General features: G+C 32.8%; 1 protein-coding gene across 1 annotated transcript; it reads left to right on the top strand.

The window, feature by feature from the left end:
* The first annotated feature begins 7,574 nt into the window (after positions 1-7,574).
* LOC139860540 (uncharacterized) lies at positions 7,575-8,663 on the top strand. The gene is made up of 2 exons (XM_071849291.1): positions 7,575-7,750; positions 7,814-8,663. The coding sequence occupies exons 1-2, from the start codon at positions 7,575-7,577 to the stop codon at positions 8,661-8,663; spliced, it is 1,026 nt and encodes a 341-aa protein (XP_071705392.1).
* The last annotated feature ends 11,176 nt before the right edge of the window (positions 8,664-19,839 follow it).

The raw sequence follows: 19,839 nt of genomic DNA, 5'->3' as shown, positions 1-19,839 counted from the left end.
GTTTATCATAATCGATTAATTTCATCATTTTAATAGACCACAAGATTTTCATTTCCATTTCTCATAAATATATGTCCTATGCATAGAGACAAAAATCATTCATATGGATTGAACACCTGGTAATCGACCTTAACAAGATGCATATAGAATATCCCCATCATTCTGGGACTCCCTTCCGACATGATAAATTCGAAGTACTAAAGCAGTTCAAATTCTCTGACTGGGGCTTGTTAGTGCTCATAGATCTATCTTTAGGATTCGCGTCAATTAGGGTGTCTGTTCCCTAATTCTTAGATTACCAGACTAAAAAGGGGCATATTCGATTTCGATCATTCAACCATATAATGTAGTTTCAGTTACTTGTGTCTATTTCGTAAAACAGTTATAAAAGCAGCGCATGTATTCTCAGTCCCAAAAATATATATTGCAAAATCATTTAAAAAGGGAGCAAATGAAACTCACAATCCAATATTTTGTAGTAAAAATATTCATACGACAATACTGAACAATGCAGGGTTGGCCTCGGATTCACGAACCTATATTCAATTATGTATATTAACACATGTAATGGTAATCGAACAAATATATATATTATTAGTGATTTTAATTGTTATTTTATATCATGTGTTTTATTAATAACTTATTTAGGTATATTTATTTTTATATAGATAATTAACATTTATTACTAAAGTATTAATATGTTTAGATTTTATGTCATAAATATATTTTTATATAGGAAATCTCTATTTGATATATCAATAATACTAATAATAATAATAATGATAAATTAATGCTAATTATGATAAAAATTATGATAATTCTAATAATAAAAGTGATACTTATAATAATAAAAATAATAGTTTAAATAAAATGTTAATTTCAATAATAATACTAATAAAAATGATAAATAATAAAAAAATACTTTTAGTAATAAGGATCATAATAATAATACTACTGATAATAATAATAACTATAATATTAATTTTACTACTAATGATAATAATGATAATAATATTAATAATTTTATTACTGATAATAATAATAACAATAATGGTTTTACTCATAATGATACTACTAATAATAACCTTATTGCTAATAATAATACTTATAATGATAATAATTATGATGATCATAATAATAATAATAATAATAATAATAATAATAATAATAATAATAATAATAATAATAATAATAATAATAATAATAATAATAATAATAATAATAATAATAATAATAATAATAATAATAATAATAATAATAATAATAATAATCATCATACTTGGAATTACAGTAATAATAATAATAAATGATAGTTACTACTTATATTAGTTAATAATAATAATAATAATTTATAATACTAGTAGTAATAACAATAATAATAATAGAAACTAGCTTAAGAGTATAATTCCCCAAAAAAAGAATTAAACTGTCCCTGCTAGGATTCGAACTCGCAACCTCACGCTCACCGCTAACACCCCAAACCATTCTGTCTGTCTTCATTTTACTGATGAACTCTCCCGCCAATTTTTATTTAACCCGATTTATTATTTGTTCATCTTCTTCCCCATACACTGATGTCGACCAGGGATCAATCCCATTCATTAACAAGTTATTATCTAGTTTTTAGGATTTAAATTTTTAATACATAAACCGTTAGTGATGATAAAAAAAAAATATAGCATTCGCTGCTGTCGCAGCTTCAAAAAAAAAATAATTTCGCATTTGAGGTTATTTTGGACCAATCTTACAACATGAACTAGGTTCTAAATGGTTCGTAAAAACTTTCTGAATCACCAATTTCAAAAGAAACAACGAAACGATTACGAATTTGATGAAGAACAAATCTTTTGACTTTTTAAATTAGAACTTTGACTTCGAAATTCTTGATCGTTTCTTCGAATTAGCTTTTGTAAATTTGAAGAAAGTTTCAAGCAATGAATTAGAATGTTTCTGCATTTTTAATTTTCATCCATTTGCTTCGAATCAAAATAATGGTTAAATGGTTTTGGTTTATGCGACAGAGAAGAAAAAAATAAAAATAATAGAATCATCAATTATATAATATTATACCATATATGTAATAACATATTTTTAATATTTATACAGTTTTATATATTACAATATACATACAATCATCAATTATATTTAGAAATCATATTTATATATAATATATATAATTATTGATCCGGTGATCATACCCACTATCCGAGAAACAAGGGAAGTCAAAAGAAATTGGTTATTGGTTTCCAGTTCTTGGTTTCACAAACAAAAAACGTGGGATGAAAACCCATGTTACCCATGATCTTCATGGAGGGAACATGGAGAATATAATTTGCTTCTTTTTACATATATAAATAATGATGTAGAGGAAAGAATCAAATGGGGCCTCTGAAATTGTGCATTCTCGATACATGCAACATCAGAGAGAGAAAAAAACAAAAAAACCACTAGCCTCTATTTTTATTGTTCTTCTTGCAAACGTAAAAATGGAGAGAGAGTTTTGCCTAACTTTATCTTTGGTTATAAATTAATGTAAAGTTAGAGAAAAGGGGATAGCCTGTGGTATTATTCTGTAACTGTAATACTCAGAGAGAATTAATAAAATCTTTTATTAAACCCCATATTATTTTCTTGTATCTACGTTCTGTTATTCCATTGTCAACAGTCGACACCTAAAAAACATTTACTCTTCAATCATCCTTACGAATACGTCGTGTCTTTGCTTATTCGTAACGGATCAAGTGGTATTCAGAGCATCGTTCCTACAGTGATCAACTACAAAGCTTCCGCGAGTTTCTTCAAAGTTTCAAAGGAATGGCCAAGAAAAAGAAGAAGAAAAAAACAAGAAGACAAACAATGGGTATGAAGAAAAAGAAGCAACTATTTGTCATAGCTTTCTGTTCGAGAAATAAGGATGTGAGAAGTGCACATGTGGAAAAGAATTGGTCAGTCAAAGTTTCCACCACATTCTCAACAAATGCAAACGTGCGGACTTGGAGTTAGTCATCCCACATGCCCATAATCAATGCATGCTTGATTTATGGAGAACATGGCTTCATGTACTTTACATATAATATATAAATATTGTAGGTACATGAAAGAAATAAGGAGCCCATATCTCTTACGGTACTACCGTAAAGCAATGGAGAAAAAAATGCCTCCAAAGCTATCCAAATAGCCTCTAGTGTATTTTATTCAATTATGTACAATTAGAGAGAATCAAAATAGCCTCTAGTTTATTACTACTTTTATGTATGTATACTAGAGAGAAAAAGAGTTGCCTCTAATTTATATTTTACTTATATGTAAGTTAGAGAGAAAAGTGCTCTACTTGCTTTTATGTTATCGGAGTAAGTGGAAGAGAAATGGGAAGCCTCTTTATTTTGTAATCCTTCTGTACAATTAAAGAGAGAATAATAAACCAAGAGTTTAACCCCACTTTATATATTGTTTTTATCGTCCATTCTTCTTATTATGTCTCCACACAAACAGATTTAAGCATCCTTATGAATTACGTCGTGTTCTTCAAATTCATAACGGATCATGTGGTATCTAGAGCGGTTCGTTCCTTGTGTGACGAACTACAATGCTTCCGCGAATTATAACAAAGGAAAAACAAGAAGAAAAAAAGATGTAGAAAAGGAAGACAAGAAGAAGATTTTTTTTTGTTTTGCCTCAAATGAAGAAACACCCGAAAAACGTTGTAGAAAAAAAATCACAAGAAGAATGGAAGATAAAAACAATATATACAGAAGGATGCTTAAATCTGTTTGTGTGGAGACATAATAAGAAGAATGGAAGATAAAAACAACATATAAAGTGGGGTTAAACTCTTGGTTTATTATTCTCTCTTTAATTGTACAGAAGGATTACAAAATAAAGAGGCTTCCCCTTTCTCTTCCACTTACTCCGATAACATAAAAGCAAGTAGAGCACTTTTCTCTCTAACTTACATATAAGTAAAATATAAATTAGAGGCAACTCTTTTTCTCTCTAGTATATGTTAGAAATTGGGTATGAATTGACTGCCGGATTCGTTCTTGAATCGTGTGTTCACTTTCTCTATAAAGTATTTCGACCCTACGATTGCCTCGGTTGCACGAAATCTTTACAGGGATAAGACAAGAACGCAATCAGTGTTTTTGGCAACGAAATCACTGATCAAATTGTTAGAGAGTATGTGTGTGTGTTTTCTGTTTGTTAAAATGAAAGCAAAACCATATTCCTATATTTATAGGAAGCGAAAAGGTGCGAGTGAAAGTACGCAACCTTTCAACCAATGGATGTAACCCTTCAACGAAAAGACGCAACTTTTCGTTCACACATAATGGAAAATGGTGGAATTTAAAACCTTTTCAATACCACAATTTTCATAACAGTATCAAGTTAACTCTTACGGGCGTACACTCCACACTCTCCAAACCTGTTATAAGTATAACTTGAATACCTTTGCTTTCAAGTAAATCCCAATTAACTAAAATGATTGTTGATAACACTAAAATCACCAACAAATCCCCCCATTTTAGTGTAATCCTTGATTTACAAAAATAATTAAACAAACAGAATAAACCAATGCATAAATGAAAATGTTTCAGAAATTGAATTTTCACTTAGTATAATATTTACGAGAATTCGAGTATCAGGGTGTTTCAGAAATTGAACCCTTCCACTCATATGAAAACTATAAAATATTATACACATCAGTTTCTTACATATCCCTAAGACAATCTTGACACTATTATAAGCCATGTGTCTCAATCCTTCAGTGAACATATTGGCAGCTAAGTCCAAAGCTCCATTGAAGCGGCAAAACTTCATGTTCACATAGGTAGTTCTTTTACATCTTGCACCCGCATTTGCAATTTTTCAAAAGAACTATTAAGAAGTTAAACTTCAACCTAACTCCACTTACGGGTCTAAACACATACTTTGGGATCAGAATGTTTATGTGTTTCAATCTTCAGAAAGTAAGCTTACCTCATTGAATTCAGCTCCTAGCGTTGTACTAGAAGGGAATTGGGCGTCTCACTTTGGAAGATCTGGTTGGACTTCAATCCCACATCATTAGCCAACTTGTGCGCACTACCGACTAATGCTTTTGTCAAGTGATCTGTCAAATTTTGTTGTGACCCAACAAAATCCATAGATTTCACTTTATTCGTGATTAACTCACAAAACTTAGTTTGTCTAAGGCAATAGTGTCTAGACTTTCCCTTGTACATTTAACTATATGCCCTAGCCAACGGATATCCCATAATTAGGGATCTAAATGGACATTATTGTCATCCCTTTTCGACTTCAATCAATCTTCCTTATTAATCCTTTTATCGAAGGACTTACTAAATTCTTATTTAACCATAAGAAACTCGCGAGTATTCAAGTTAATTGATTGATTAGTCATTGTGTATGTCCATTTTTCTAAGACTCACCAATGTAAACCTATAATTTTGTACACCCTTGATAATGTAGTATCCCCCATTATCCTTATGTACACAATTATTAACATTACATTAGATTATAAGATAATTGTTATAAACATACATTAGCCAATCCACTTCTAGAACCAAGAAGTAATGACAACAAGTTTATAATGTCAATAATCTCAACATCATTCCTTTGATCCAATATACCTCATCTATACCAAGTGTAAGATCCTACAACTTGTAGATGTATTATCTTCTTGATCAATAGCAAAATCAATATAATTTAATATGTCTTAGGATTACCATTGTGAACTAAACCATAATCCATGGTTGACTTTTACAAATATTAAAATACTTAAGTCACATCACAATATATTACTCTAGACATTGCTTGATCTTTTCCAACACCATGTTAAATTGGTCACTTGATGTAATCACATACATCATACCACCAATTTCCATAGCATACTGGTACTCGAAACAATTAAGCAATATCTAATCATTGTTCATATTAAACATATTTGTTCTACTAACTTGTATCATTTTGCTGATTCATCAAATGGTTTGTAGACATACTTCACCAATGAATAAAGACTTTGTGGTCATTTCCTTTGGTAACAAAACAATCACTTCATAATCATGAAGATTATTTTGTGACTTTTCCAACGAATTATTACCACCCGTTAAATAGCCCGTTATCAATCAAGCCATTGTCTTATCAACAATTACAAGGATAACAACTCAAAGTGAGGTTGTTCATGTTAATATCCAAAGAATATATAAATTATTCTTTTATTAACACTGCCCATCCATAGATAATTGTACCATTATGTTTATACGTTCAACACATAACACATGTTGCAGATTATAGTAATCATTTCACAAGATGACAAATGTTCTAGATATTGTGACAAAAGGTCAAACGTTGCACCAAGAACCAAATTACGTTATGACCAAACTTATAACCTCCTTTGTCATATTCATTTGGAGAAAAACACTAATTTAATTTATTAAGACATAATAGAATAAATAAGCAATGAACACATTCATATAACTGAATGTAAATGATGAAATTTTTAAACTTGACTTAAGAACATTGCAACTTTTTCAATTGTCAAAATTTGACAATTAATATAATTTCCATGTCTTATAACCGACAAAATTATAATCAACATCCATAATGAATTTATTTGGAAAGTACTTGCAACCTTTCCCAATAAATTCCAAATCATATCCGTTGTTACGAACTTAACCATTGTGACTATCAACCATCACTACTATATCGTTAAACAACCAAATAAAATAACATCATATGATATGGATCAAGAACATGCGTATGTTAATCACCAACTTTCGTTGGACTTGTTGCAATATAGTCAAAGAATTTATACTTATTTCTATCATGTATTGAAAATCAATTCACATTTTTTGACAAATAATGAATTTCTATTATGCCCTTGCCGACTTGCCGTAATAGATTACTAAAATCTTTGAGGGTTTTAAACTCATTAATAAACAGAAGCCTTTAATCAACAATTCAAATCATAAGACTGACCATGATTTAATAATAGACTTTTGATCATAAATACGTTATATGGATGGTGACATATACAATCTCCTTCCCAAGTTAAATCCTCTCCAAAAAAAACCTATGCAGCAAAACTCACTGAGCAAATTTCCAGACCCGCTACTGTTGATAAATGCTTAAACTCTTCTTGTCGAAAATCATGTGAAGAAATTAAAACCAGAAACACTCAGTTAAGTACAAAAGAAGTTCTGCTTCAACCTGTTGTGGCTCAAAATTACAGTGGCAATAATAAGAAGTTCTAATTGGATTGATGAGATCCCCAACATCTCTGATATATTCGATACCACTAGCGACATTAATCATGTTGTTGGGTAATCATCTTGCAAAATCGGTTTAAAAGAAAATCAACTGTTTGGTTCTACTAAACTTTCGCATAAAGAAGAGTTGTATAATTTTGGCGTTTTTATGGCGAACATTACTCCAGACAACACGCCTTCTAAACCATCCAAACAATGAGGCTTGCCTCATGGAATACCTGAGGCCTTGGCAATATAGTGCGAGGTCGAATGGCGGGTAAGATGGTCAACCGTTTCCAAATCCAATTTCTAGCAATCCAAGAGACCATGGTACAGGAAGTATCTCAAATTGTGCTAAACAAAATTTGGAAACATTATGCATTTGATTCCATTCAAGTCGAGGCTAGTGGAAGATCGGGTGGGCTTCTTTCTATTTGGAGAACGGATGTTTTCTCGCTAATTATGTCTTGGAAAAGAAGACATTGGATAGCCACCGTGTTGAGGTATATCCCTTCTAACCATGTTGTTCTTATTATTAACGTTTAAGCTCCTAATCAAGAATGTAGGAAGAAAGTGGTGTGGTCACAGTTATCTAACATCGCACGCAAATGGCCAGGTCCAATTTGTCTATTGGGCGATTTTAACTCAGTTTGTTTTCCGAAAGAAAGAGTCAGAGAAACTATTGATCACAATAGCATTAACACCTTCAACGATTTCATTATTAACGCCTCTTTAGTTGATCAACCTTTGTTTAATGATGAATTTACTTGGGAAGGTCCTAATGGGAAATTCTCACGAATAGATAGAGTTTTAGTCAACGCAATATGGGCTAACTTTTGGCACGGTGCTATTCTACAATCGGGCCCGTCGGATAGGCCTGATCACAAGCCTATAATATGGGGAAACAAGTGTGATTGGGGCCCTAAACCATTTAGATTCAATAACTTGTGGCTTGCAAAACATGCTTTTTTAGCTTTCTGTGAAGATAAATGGGAAGGTTACGATGTGGTAGGGTGGGCGGCTTTTACTCTTTCAAAGAAATTACGTTTATTAAAGAATGATATTAGAGTTTGGAATTTCTCTCATAAGGATCAAGACGAACTTCAACTCAAGCTATGTGATAATGAAATTAAATCACTCAAAACTTGCTTTCAAAGTCGTGATCTCTCTGATGTCGAATTGGCATCTCTTGCCGAGTTGAAATCAATCAAAAAGAGGTTATCAATCCGAATTGAATCAAAACGTCGTCTTCACTCTCGTTTTTTATGGTTAAAATTGGGTGACAAAAACTCTCGTTTCTTTCACATGGTGTCAAGAATTCGACTTCAGTCTTCTTATATTTCTGGTCTAAACATTAATGATTCGTGGGTTGACGATCCGGGTGAGGTTAAAGAGCATGCCATCTGTTTTTTTTAAAAGCTGTTCAAATCAGCTACTGATACAAATCAGCTCTTGAATTTTGATTGGGCTTCTTTAAAGTTAGCCTAAGTTCCAGCCCATTTACAAGGTGCTCTTGAAGCCCAATTTTCTGCAACTGAGGTTCATTCTGTTATTAAGTGTTTCGATGGAAATAAAACCCCGGGTCCCGACGGTTTTTCTCTTAAATTCTTTCAAAAGGCTTGGCACTTTCTTGAAGATGTTATTATGGAGATGTTTGATCAATTTCACACGTTCCCGGCTTTTCCAAAAGGTTTCAACTCTTCCTTTATCGTCCTTATTCCAAAGTCCAACTTAGCTAGAAGTATTGATAACCTACGACCCATTAGTCTCATCAACGCTCCCTACAAGATCATTTCAAAGACAATTGCTAATAGATTAAAAAAAGTAATTCCGTTTCTAATTAGCGAAAGTCAAAATGGATTTGTGTCTTCTCGTCTTTTATTGGATGGGGTGATGGTGGTAAGTGAGATTGTCCATATGGCAAAAAAGAAGAAAAAACCTCTTCTTCTTTTGAAAATTGATTTCTCATAAGCTTATGATTGCGTCTCACACGAGTTCCTACTTAAAGTTCTTTTCAATATGGGGTTCGGGTCTAAATTTATCTCTTGGATTAAGAATTGTATTTCTAATATTAATTTCTCGGTTCTTATCAACGGTTCACCTTCTCGCGAGGGTGTCATGACGCGGATTAAGACAAGGAGACCCGTTATCCTCTTTTCTTTGCATCATGGATGTGGAAATCTTAAGCAAATTTCTTTCCAAGGATCTTTCAAGTGGCGAATTAGAAGGATGTCGGGTTGGACAAAACATAAAAGTCAACCATTCTCAATTTGCCGATGATACCATTATTTTCGCTCAACCAAAATTAAAGGAACTTATTCGTGTAAAAGAAGTGTTGCACTTATTCGCCCAAATCTCCGGGTTGCAAATGAATGCTATCAAGACTACATTATATGGTATTCATGTTTCAAGAAGCGATATGGCAACCTTCTCGGCCATCTTTGAGTGTAAAGTTGGTATCTTCCCGCTAGAGTATCTTGGTATCCCAATCGGACTTAATAGAGAAAGAATCTCAATGTGGAAACCGATTATCAACAAATTCAAACGTAAACTCGCCGGATGGAAAGGTCGGTGTCTTTCCTTTGGTGGACGGTTAATTATGACCAATGCGGTTATCTCTAACCTCCCTCTTCATTACATGTCCTTTTATAAAGCCCCGATTTCCGTTATAAAACAACTCGAAAGGTATCGAAGAAATTTCCTTTGGGGTGGCGATTGCCTTCAAAAGAAGACTTGTTTGGTAAAATAGGGCTCGGTATGTTTACCTAAAGATTTGGGTGGTTTAGGGGTCGTTCCACTTCGGTTAAAAAATCTTGCTATGCTTGCTAAGTGGTGGGCTCGTTTAAACGACAACAAAGATTACCTTTGGAAATCTATTGTTGTCTCTTCCTTTGGCTCATCTTTTTGAGGTAAACTCATGAACAATATCTCTTCGTTAAACACCTCACAAATTTCTTCAATTTGGAAATATATGTTAAACCTTCAAAGGAATGAATCTTCCTTTGGTATTGTTGGGCCGAACAATTGGAGATGGAAATTAGGCAACAGGAGAAATATTCTTTTTTGGTTCGATTCATGGGCGGATGGACGCATTTTAAAAGACGAATTTCCTTCTCTTTTCTTTATTTGCTAGCACAAGCTTCAATATGTGAATTGGTTTCGATATCCCCAATCGCCTGTACAAGAGCAAACTGGGTGGGCTCTTCATTTAAGTCTGCCTATTTCGAATTATAATTCCTTTAAAGCCCAGGAAATGCTCATTTTTTTGGCCCGGTTCAAAACAGTCGACAACATTGGTGATAGTGTGGTTTGGGCAGCCTGCCCATCTCAGGTTTTTTCTGTTTCTGATGCTTTACGTATCATGGTTAATCCCATTTCTCTTGCTACCCCTTCGTGGCCTAAAGTAATTTGGTCGAATAATGTTCCCTCAAAGATCATGATTTTTCATTGGCTTGCAATCAAACAAAGTATTCCCGTCAAAGAGGTGTTAGCAAGAAGACACATTTTGCCACCAAACCTATCAACGCTTTGTGTTTGGTGCGGGACAGAGGTTGAATCTATAGATCACTTGTTAATACATTGCAAATGTTCTTCGAGCATTTGGTCAGATCTCTTTCGTTGGTGGAATATCCGATGGGTTATTCCTAGTTCAATCGTTGAATTTTCTTTCGATTGATTTCACGGTATGGGTATAAAGCCGTCTAAATTTTGGAAGGTGATTGGACCCGCAACCATATGGGCCATATGGTTAGCTAGAAACGACTTAATTTTCAATGGCAAGTTCAATTGTCGGTCCATTATTGTTCGAAACATCAAGTTGAAAGTCTTCCTTTGGGCGACTAATCTCAATCTCATTCGCGGCCTTCAAGCCTACGTTTGGTAACAAAATCCGTTTCTTCTTTGTCAATCGGTTTATTAGTTTGCACTCTTTGTTGTAATTTATTTCAAGACAATGTTTAGTCGTTCTCTTGTAATCGGTAGCTTTCATCGCTTTGATGAAGCTTTATGTTAATATATTCTCTTTTTTCGCCCAAAAAAAAAACATACGGTCCATGATCTAATAAATATCAGATCCATGACTTAAATCCCATTAAATTAATCCTGGGATTCTACATAACTATATAATATTATGTTATGATCATACTTCACGTACTTAAATATGATCATAAATCCATCCCTTATATTCATCAAACATTCTGTAAATAATTGTTAAAATTAAATCAGAAATATGTACCGTACACCGGTAATGTTGTGATCCCACACGTGCACATCCAGAACCATAAATTATTGTCATCGTCACCATGAGATTCCATATCATTTCTACCACCACCATAAATCCATTCCATATGTGTTATGTGGACAACCGCCTTTCTCATAAATTTTCCTGAATCCTGATCTTTCTTACGGAGTATTTGAAAAGTTATTCCACAAAGTAACCGAACATCCATCTAATTCTATGTTATCAAAAGTTTATCACAACCAAAATACTTTATAGATTTGTTAGAAATTGGGTATGAATTGACTGCCGGATTCGTTCTTGAATCGTGTGTTTACTTTCTCTATAAAGTATTTCGACCCTACGATTGCCTCGGTTGCACGAAATCTTTACAAGGATAAGACAAGAACGCAATCAGTGATTTCGTTGCCAAAAACACAGATTGCGTTCTTGTCTTATCCCTGTAAAGATTTCGTGCAACCGAGGCAATCGTAGGGTCGAAATACTTTATAGAGAAAGTGAACACACGATTCAAGAACGAATCCGGCAGTCAATTCATACCCAATTTCTAACATATACTAGAGAGAAAAAGAGTTGCCTCTAATTTATATTTTACTTATATGTAAGTTAGAGAGAAAAGTGCTCTACTTGCTTTTATGTTATCGGAGTAAGTGGAAGAGAAAGGGGAAGCCTCTTTATTTTGTAATCCTTCTGTACAATTAAAGAGAGAATAATAAACCAAGAGTTTAACCCCACTTTATATATTGTTTTTATCTTCCATTCTTCTTATTATGTCTCCACACAAACAGATTTGAGCATCCTTATGAATTACGTCGTGTTCTTCAAATTCATAACAGATCAATTATTGTAACAGCAGTTCAATTATATGTAATTGAAATATTTAAATAATAATATACCATTTAATTTTCAAAACTAATTATATTTCAAAGTTTAATATATATAATTTAAAATCGTTTAAATAATAGAAATTATTATATCACTTAACGTTTACGTTCTAGAACTTTGTTTGATATAATTCATTTATGCGCCAACATTTATTTTAAACTTTTCATAACTAAATATCAATCGAATCAATAAACCAGTGTTACTATCGTTTACTTAATTAATTTGAAATTATATATATATATATATATATATATATATATATATATATATATATATATATATATATATATATATATATATATATATATATATCCATTATTCATAAACACGTTTTAAATACACGTTGAGAATCATTTATATATTTAATTATAATAATTAATATCATATTGTATATATTCAAATTATGTTATTTAAACAAAACATTTTAATAATCAAATTCGATTGAATCGAAAAACGTTTCCGCAAGTTTGAAAATAGATCAATCAATTATTATGAAATTTAGTTTCCCACTAACTTTTGTCTAGCTTTTGTTATCTGACACTTTGTTCCTACTCGCAGATAACTTTACCAATTATTCCGAAAATTGTTATAAAAAAATGAATGATTTCTCAAATCAACGTGGACCTCACAACAAAGACTCGTAATCATAATTCAATGTATCTGATAATTCAATTATTTAATATAATATTCTATTCCATCGATAAACATATTGGAGCAATTACGTTCGTGTAAAATATTATATTTTCAAGTTATAATATATACATATACATATATAATCATATCCATTTATATAACGGTTCGTGAATCGTTGGAAATTTGGTCGAGGTTAAACGAATGTATGAACACAGTTTAAAATTCTTGAGATTTAACTTAACAAACTTTGCTTATCGTGTCGGAATAATAAGAAGATAAAGTTTAAATTTGGTCGAAAATTTCCGGGTTGTCACATTACTGCATGTCAAATCCAATCACGTGTGATTGAAAAAAAAATTCGAAAAAAAAATTCGGAAAAAAAAATTTTCGAAAAAAAATTTCAAAAAAAAAATTTTAATTTTTTTTTAAAAAATAATTTTTTTTCAATCACATGTGATTATCGCGCCACATGTCGCACTCTGATTGGTCCCTTGAATCTCAACTTAAATGTTGGTTTCATTTGAATATTTCTCTCACATGAAAATATGAACATATAAAAAAGATACTTTGTGATGAATGTTATTATTATGACAGGAAAACGCTCGAAGAAATAAATGATAACAAGTAATGTATTAGAGTTTTTTTTATCATTTTTTTCATCTTATGTGAAGTTTTTTTTTTCTTCAAAATTTAGCCCGATTTAGAATTTAAGGTTTAGGGTTTAGTCCCTAAATCCTAAATCCCAAACCCTAAACTCTAAACTATTCTTGTTAAAAATTCAATCTAAACTCTAATCTCTAAACCCAAATCCTAATTTTGAAAACCTAATTTCTAAACCCTAATTTTAAAATCCTAATGTCTAACCCCTTAAAAAACAAACTTTAATTAAAATACTACATATGATGCATATTATAATTTATTTCTTCGAGCGTTTTCACGCCAAAATAATAACATTTATCACAAAGTGTCTTTTTTAAATTTCACATTTTTACGTGATCTTAATATTTGAATTTTTTTTAAAAGAAAAAACGAAAGAAAATTACTTCCCCTCATTTCTCCCACAAAAAAGTGCTTCCCTCTGGATTAAAACACATGTATAATATTTATAATAATATTAATTATTAATATAATAATAATAATAATATATAATATATAATATGAATAATATATACGGAGTAATATTATAAAACTATTAGAAGAATGCTAATCGAAAGGCTTACCTAAGATCTTGAAGAACAAACTTAATTGAACAAATCTGAATAAGTATTGAAGGTTAAACATAAATGGGAGAATTATAAATAAAGAAGAATACATAGATGTGAATGATCATAAATCAGGAAATAATAAATCAAAAATTTATAAGATGCATACCTTAGTCGAGGGTATATCCCACGAGTTTTGTAAATTGATTAAAGCAATATGAAAAATCTTTATCATAAAAACTTTGGAAACCCGTAGCAATTAGGGTAGAAGTTAATATTGTTGGAAATATGTTCTCGGGTTAGTTACGGTTCAACAGTAATTTGACCGTGGTACATATATTCCGAAGGAATGCCCATGACATTAAATAATATAAAGTCCATTTATCCTATTCGGTCACACACAAAGGCCAATCGTAAATTGTTTGATACACATTCTAATCGGGAATTAATTTATTAATCAATTGTTACTGTTTTAATAAATAAATAAATTTTGAGATTAAGTTAATTAACTTACTAATCTTCTAAACATGTCTTTTCTACCTCTCTTGAAAATCTTGACCACACAAAAAAAAAAGGACCATGCTTGCTCTCTTATTTTATATAACCAATACATGCAAGGCATGCTTGGTCTCCTTTTGGTTTTAAACTCATACAAGCATCATTTGACCAAAAAATATATACACTTATATTTTCTTCCTTTTAAAGCATGACTTCTTTGACTTAAGGAGTTAATTTTTTTTTTTTTACGTGTGCTAAACAAAAGGAAGGGAGAAAAGGCTTTAGTGTATTAGAGAATTAGAAGGTGTACATCAAATAAGGTTGGAACTTTGGGTGTCTACCGTTTAGAGGAACTCTTCTTTGGGTTCTTTACATCCGTCTTCAAGAAAGATTTACAAAGGTTGTAATCTAATCTTTATATTGTTCCATTTATATTTTGTTTGCTAAAGGTTTTGTACATGGGTCCTTGGAAGAGTATGCTTTTATAAAATTTTAAAATGCTTCCGCTCACTATATTTTGGTATCATACTCCAACAAGTGGTATCCGAGCCATCTTGTACAAATTTTAGCAAACTTTTCTTATGATTTTAAGTTTTGATGAATGTGTTATGCATGATACTTGGAGATGATTATGCATAACGAACATGCAAAACTATTATCATGATTTGTGTTTTTATGTTTCCTAAATAATATTTGAATCTTGGGTTTTGGCAAAATGTTAAATGGTTAATCTCATTTTAAAAAGTTTTTTTTAGCTTGAACAGTATGTCTTTCATGGACTATTTCGAGGCTTTAAACTCCATATTTTCGTATGAGGCCAATTGCATTTGAAAGCTAACTGAAAGAACTTAAATTTGAAAAAAAAAATTCATCGAAAACGGATTAGAAATGAATAAGATATGACCATTTAAAGTTGATGTATGAATCTGCCAAAAATTAATTCCGAAAATTTAAAAAAAATAGCTTGCATGTTGACTATTAAAGATTCAATGTTTAGGAAAATAAAGTAAATAAATTATATTCATGTTTTACATGAAATGAGAAAATTAAAATTGTTAATTTTAGACTTTATGCCTTGTTAAAAAGTGAATAAATCTCCTAACATGTTTTGATTCACTTAATATGTTTGTTTGAATGGTTTTGGCATGAAAACTGTAACGACCCTGGTTTTTCCAACTTTTATTAACAATATTTATTATTAATACTTGCGCATTAATAAATGTATCTTTATACGTTTACTTGTTATCGTACTTGACTTTACATGTCCCGACTTGTCTCTGTGACACACGAACTTTTCACGAATAATATTTTCAAATATTATTTACATTCATGATTAATTATTATTAGTCATTTTAATTAACTAAGGTTACTAGTTAATTACTTGGGCTTTATTTGATTAATTGCATACTTACTTGAACTTGGGCTTTTATTTATAGTTTTGGACTTGGAAGCCCACCCTACACACTTAATGAACTTGTAAGCCCATTATTTAAGCTAGTGATTTATTAATGGAAGCATGGATTAATTAACATAAGTAAGGAATCTAGTTACATGCATATTTACAACACTTTCCCATACCATTTTACTTTATTACCACTCTAAGCTATCACCTCATCCCCATGCTTGAAAGAGCAATTAATCCCTTCCCCTTTTGTTGAGCAAACCGTTGGCCTAGGGCTTGTGAGGGGAGAGTTCCATTTCAAATTTTTGATACTTATTTGCTTGCATTCTCTCATTTTTACACACACTTCACTTTACTACTTTTCTTTTCTCTCATTTTCTCTCTAATATTGTAAGTAACAAGGCTTCATTTTCTCTTCTTTTTCTTGTCTAAAACCGCCATCATCATCATCAAAGTTACTTGTCTTGTTTGTTGACTACTTACTAGTTATTTGTTGTTGTTAAAGATCAAGTTTTCTAACTTGTATCTTCATGAAATCTTGTTACTTCCATCTTTATTTGATGAAGTCAAGAACAAGGAATCTAAACTTTCTAGTTTATGGTTCTACACTTAAATGTTTTCAAGATTTAAAGTTCATAAGTTTCATATTCATACTTGTGTTCATGTTTGTGGACTTAAATTCTAAGATTCAAACTTTGATTTGAATCTTCCTAAGTATGAAACAAAACATGAACATAATACTTGTACTTTAGTTTATTTCCTTCTTTTGTAAGTACTTTAAAGTTTGTGATGTTGTTATTTTGGTCAAGTGTTACTAGTTAATCTTGATCTCATTTTTCTTGAACCAAAGTTAACTTTGTAAGTTCAAGAACATGGAAGTATAACTTTCTAGTTATAACTTCATATACTTGTGTTGGATCTAAGTTTCTATAACTTATGGTCTTCTAATTTTGTTGTAAACAAGAGCTTATGAGCTTACATACATTATTCAAGTTGAAAATCTAAGTTTCATAACTTATGGTTTCATTAAAGTGTAGATCCAAGTTTTGTAACTTAGGATCTAACTTAAGAACACTAGATCTAGACTATCTAGTCTAGGATCTTTAAGATCTAGCTAATATCTAAGTTCTACAACTTATGATCTTGATTATTTTGTTTACTTTCAAGTTGTGGCTTAATATTACTAGTAGAACTCATGTATGTGTCGGATCTAAGATCTTGATGTAACTTTGGTTCATCAGCCTTCATACAACTCTTAAGTGAGTTGTGGAACTTATCTTAGACTTACACTAGCGTTATGATAGTCAAACCTTGGTTAAGATGATGCAAACCCATCAACGAGTTGTACACTTGAAGCTATACGCATCAAGGATGAGAACCGTGATGAGCATCAAGCACCAAGAACCCACCGGAACACCTTTAGCTACTGTTTTTCGAACTGATCAGACTACCTGGGCTACTATAAAGTTGATTTTCAGTTAGTTCGGTTCGATTATATGATTTTCCGTTTAGACCTCGTCTTAATCCGAGTTACGGTTTAGGATCTATGGTCTCCCGAAAGTCACTACACCCTATTAACGTTGTGCTAAAATTTATGACCTACTCACACTTAAACCGTCACCACGGTCAAATGAAGGCGAGTTTGGTTTTGGAAATTGGTCAGCCTCTAGGGGACTCATATACGGAGCCATGGCCACTGGTCTCACCTCATTTCAGTTTGCATAGAGGTCGTGGTCACTGAACGAATTCAGACTTTGTTTCAAACCCTAGTCTTGACTTAAAACTTACTTTACAATTTTTGTTTAATGATGAATGATGATGGTACTTAAGACCTAATTTACATAATTTTAAACCTTTAGGAACGATTTACTGACTTAGTAACTTTTGACTTAGGTTGAGGACTTTTCGGACCAACTACTTTGCTTACCTTTCCGCGTATCGACTTTTACTACTTTCCACTGTGAGTTATAGCATCCCTTTTTACTTTAACTATTTTGGGAACTGAGAATACATGTGCATTTTACGTTTTACATACTAGGCACGAGTACTTAAACTTTATATATGTGTGGGTTATACAACGGCATAAACTTTCCCCTTAGCTCGGTAACGTTTAGTCATTGGTCTTTGAACAGGTGAACGCGAATCTTAGATATGGATCCATAGGGTTTGACATCCCCACTCGGGCTAGTAGCGCTAGCATTTAACGGGTGTTTAATACTTCATAAACATACGCACTCGCTAAGTGTACTATCAGGGGGTTATAAACGTTAAGTTAGTTACCAATTGCCCACGGTTATACATATACTTTTCATACTGTTTTGAAACGCTGTTGAAGCACTGAAATCTCGTGGCCTACCTTACATTACTGGTATACTTAAACTATAGCTCACCAACCTTTGTGTTGACGTTTTTAAGCATGTTTTTCTCATGTGCTTAAGGTTTGCTTGCTTCCGCTGTACTAGTCATGCCTTGTAGCCTCCCGCTGTGCTTACTAGAGATATCTTCGCATGAAACATTTTATCTTGCATTCAAACTATATTACTTTTGAAATGATGTATTTGTAATGACCTATGGGTCACGTACTATTATTGCTTGCTATTCGTAGAAGCATACTTTTGGTTGTTAAACATTGGACGTTGGTTAAAACGTCACCTTTATTCATGAATGCAAACTTATTTTGAAATAGCATATAGTATTTGACCTTGTAATGATCCTGTTGTTGATGATTCGTACACGATGGTTTTGTACGGGGCATCACATTTGGTATCAGAGCACTGGTTGTAGGGAATTAGGTTGCATTAGTGAGTCTAGACCGGACCGAGTAGGATTCACTAATAGGACTAATCTACAACTTGCTAGTTTACTTATTTCTACGGAACTTGCTGCATGCTGCTGCTTACTTTTACTGCTATATGTCGTGTATTGTTACTTGCTTTCACTTCTGCATGCTATTATCTGCTTTCGATTGCATGATACTTGTCGTTATTGCCATGCTACTTACTGCTATAGATGATCTAGACTATCGTAGTTACTTTGCCTAATACGTGCTTGCTTTATGACTTACTGACATGGAAAAAGTTATTTTTCCTTGTTCATATGTCGGATGTCCCACCTGTTACCATTTTGGAGAGCGACTCGGACTCATCCGCCACCTCGCCTGCCATTGTTGCCGATTCTCAAATCCCGTCGTCAACACCCTCCAGTGACTCAGGTGCTTCGTACTCTGGAGCCAGTAGCCATGCACCCGACCCAGTGGTCACCTCAGACGGAGCCGAGGACCTACAGGAGATTCCAGCTCCACTTGCCCCAGGACCCTCGGAGCCACAGCACCATTCCGGTGGTGCTGTGATTCCCGCGGAACTTGGGGAAGGTCCGGTCCGTAATGAGCATAACCATTGGTGCCTACGCCTTCCTGATGGACGTTTAGTGCCGATCCCGCCTTTCAGATACCGACTGATGATGGCCGCCCGAGGAGAGCCACCCGTGCAGCCACCCCCAGATGATTCCGACGACTCATCATCCGACGACACATCCTATGATGACTCCAGTGACGAGGATTCCGACGAGGATCCCGAGGAAGCACCCGTGCAGCCACCCTCTACCCCACCGAAGAAGCGGTATCGTTTCGACGGTACTGTTATTCCTGGGGTTAACGGAGGGAGATCGTCCGTTAACGCACATGGATTGAGGACTAGAGTTACCGCCCGTAAGCAGCTTGTGCCGTATCTGGCTGAT

Source organism: Rutidosis leptorrhynchoides, chromosome 7 (assembly GCF_046630445.1).
Source record: "Rutidosis leptorrhynchoides isolate AG116_Rl617_1_P2 chromosome 7, CSIRO_AGI_Rlap_v1, whole genome shotgun sequence".
Lineage (NCBI taxonomy): Eukaryota > Viridiplantae > Streptophyta > Magnoliopsida > Asterales > Asteraceae > Rutidosis > Rutidosis leptorrhynchoides.
This window is presented reverse-complemented; position numbering and strand designations above follow the sequence as displayed.

Coding starts and splice junctions, on each gene's coding strand:
- LOC139860540 (XM_071849291.1), top strand. CDS start 7,575: ATGGTACAGGAAGTATCTCAAATTGTGCTAAACAAAATTTGGAAACAT. Junction 7,751..7,813: donor TGGATAGCCACCGTGTTGAG/GTATATCCCTTC, acceptor TCAAGAATGTAG/GAAGAAAGTGGTGTGGTCAC.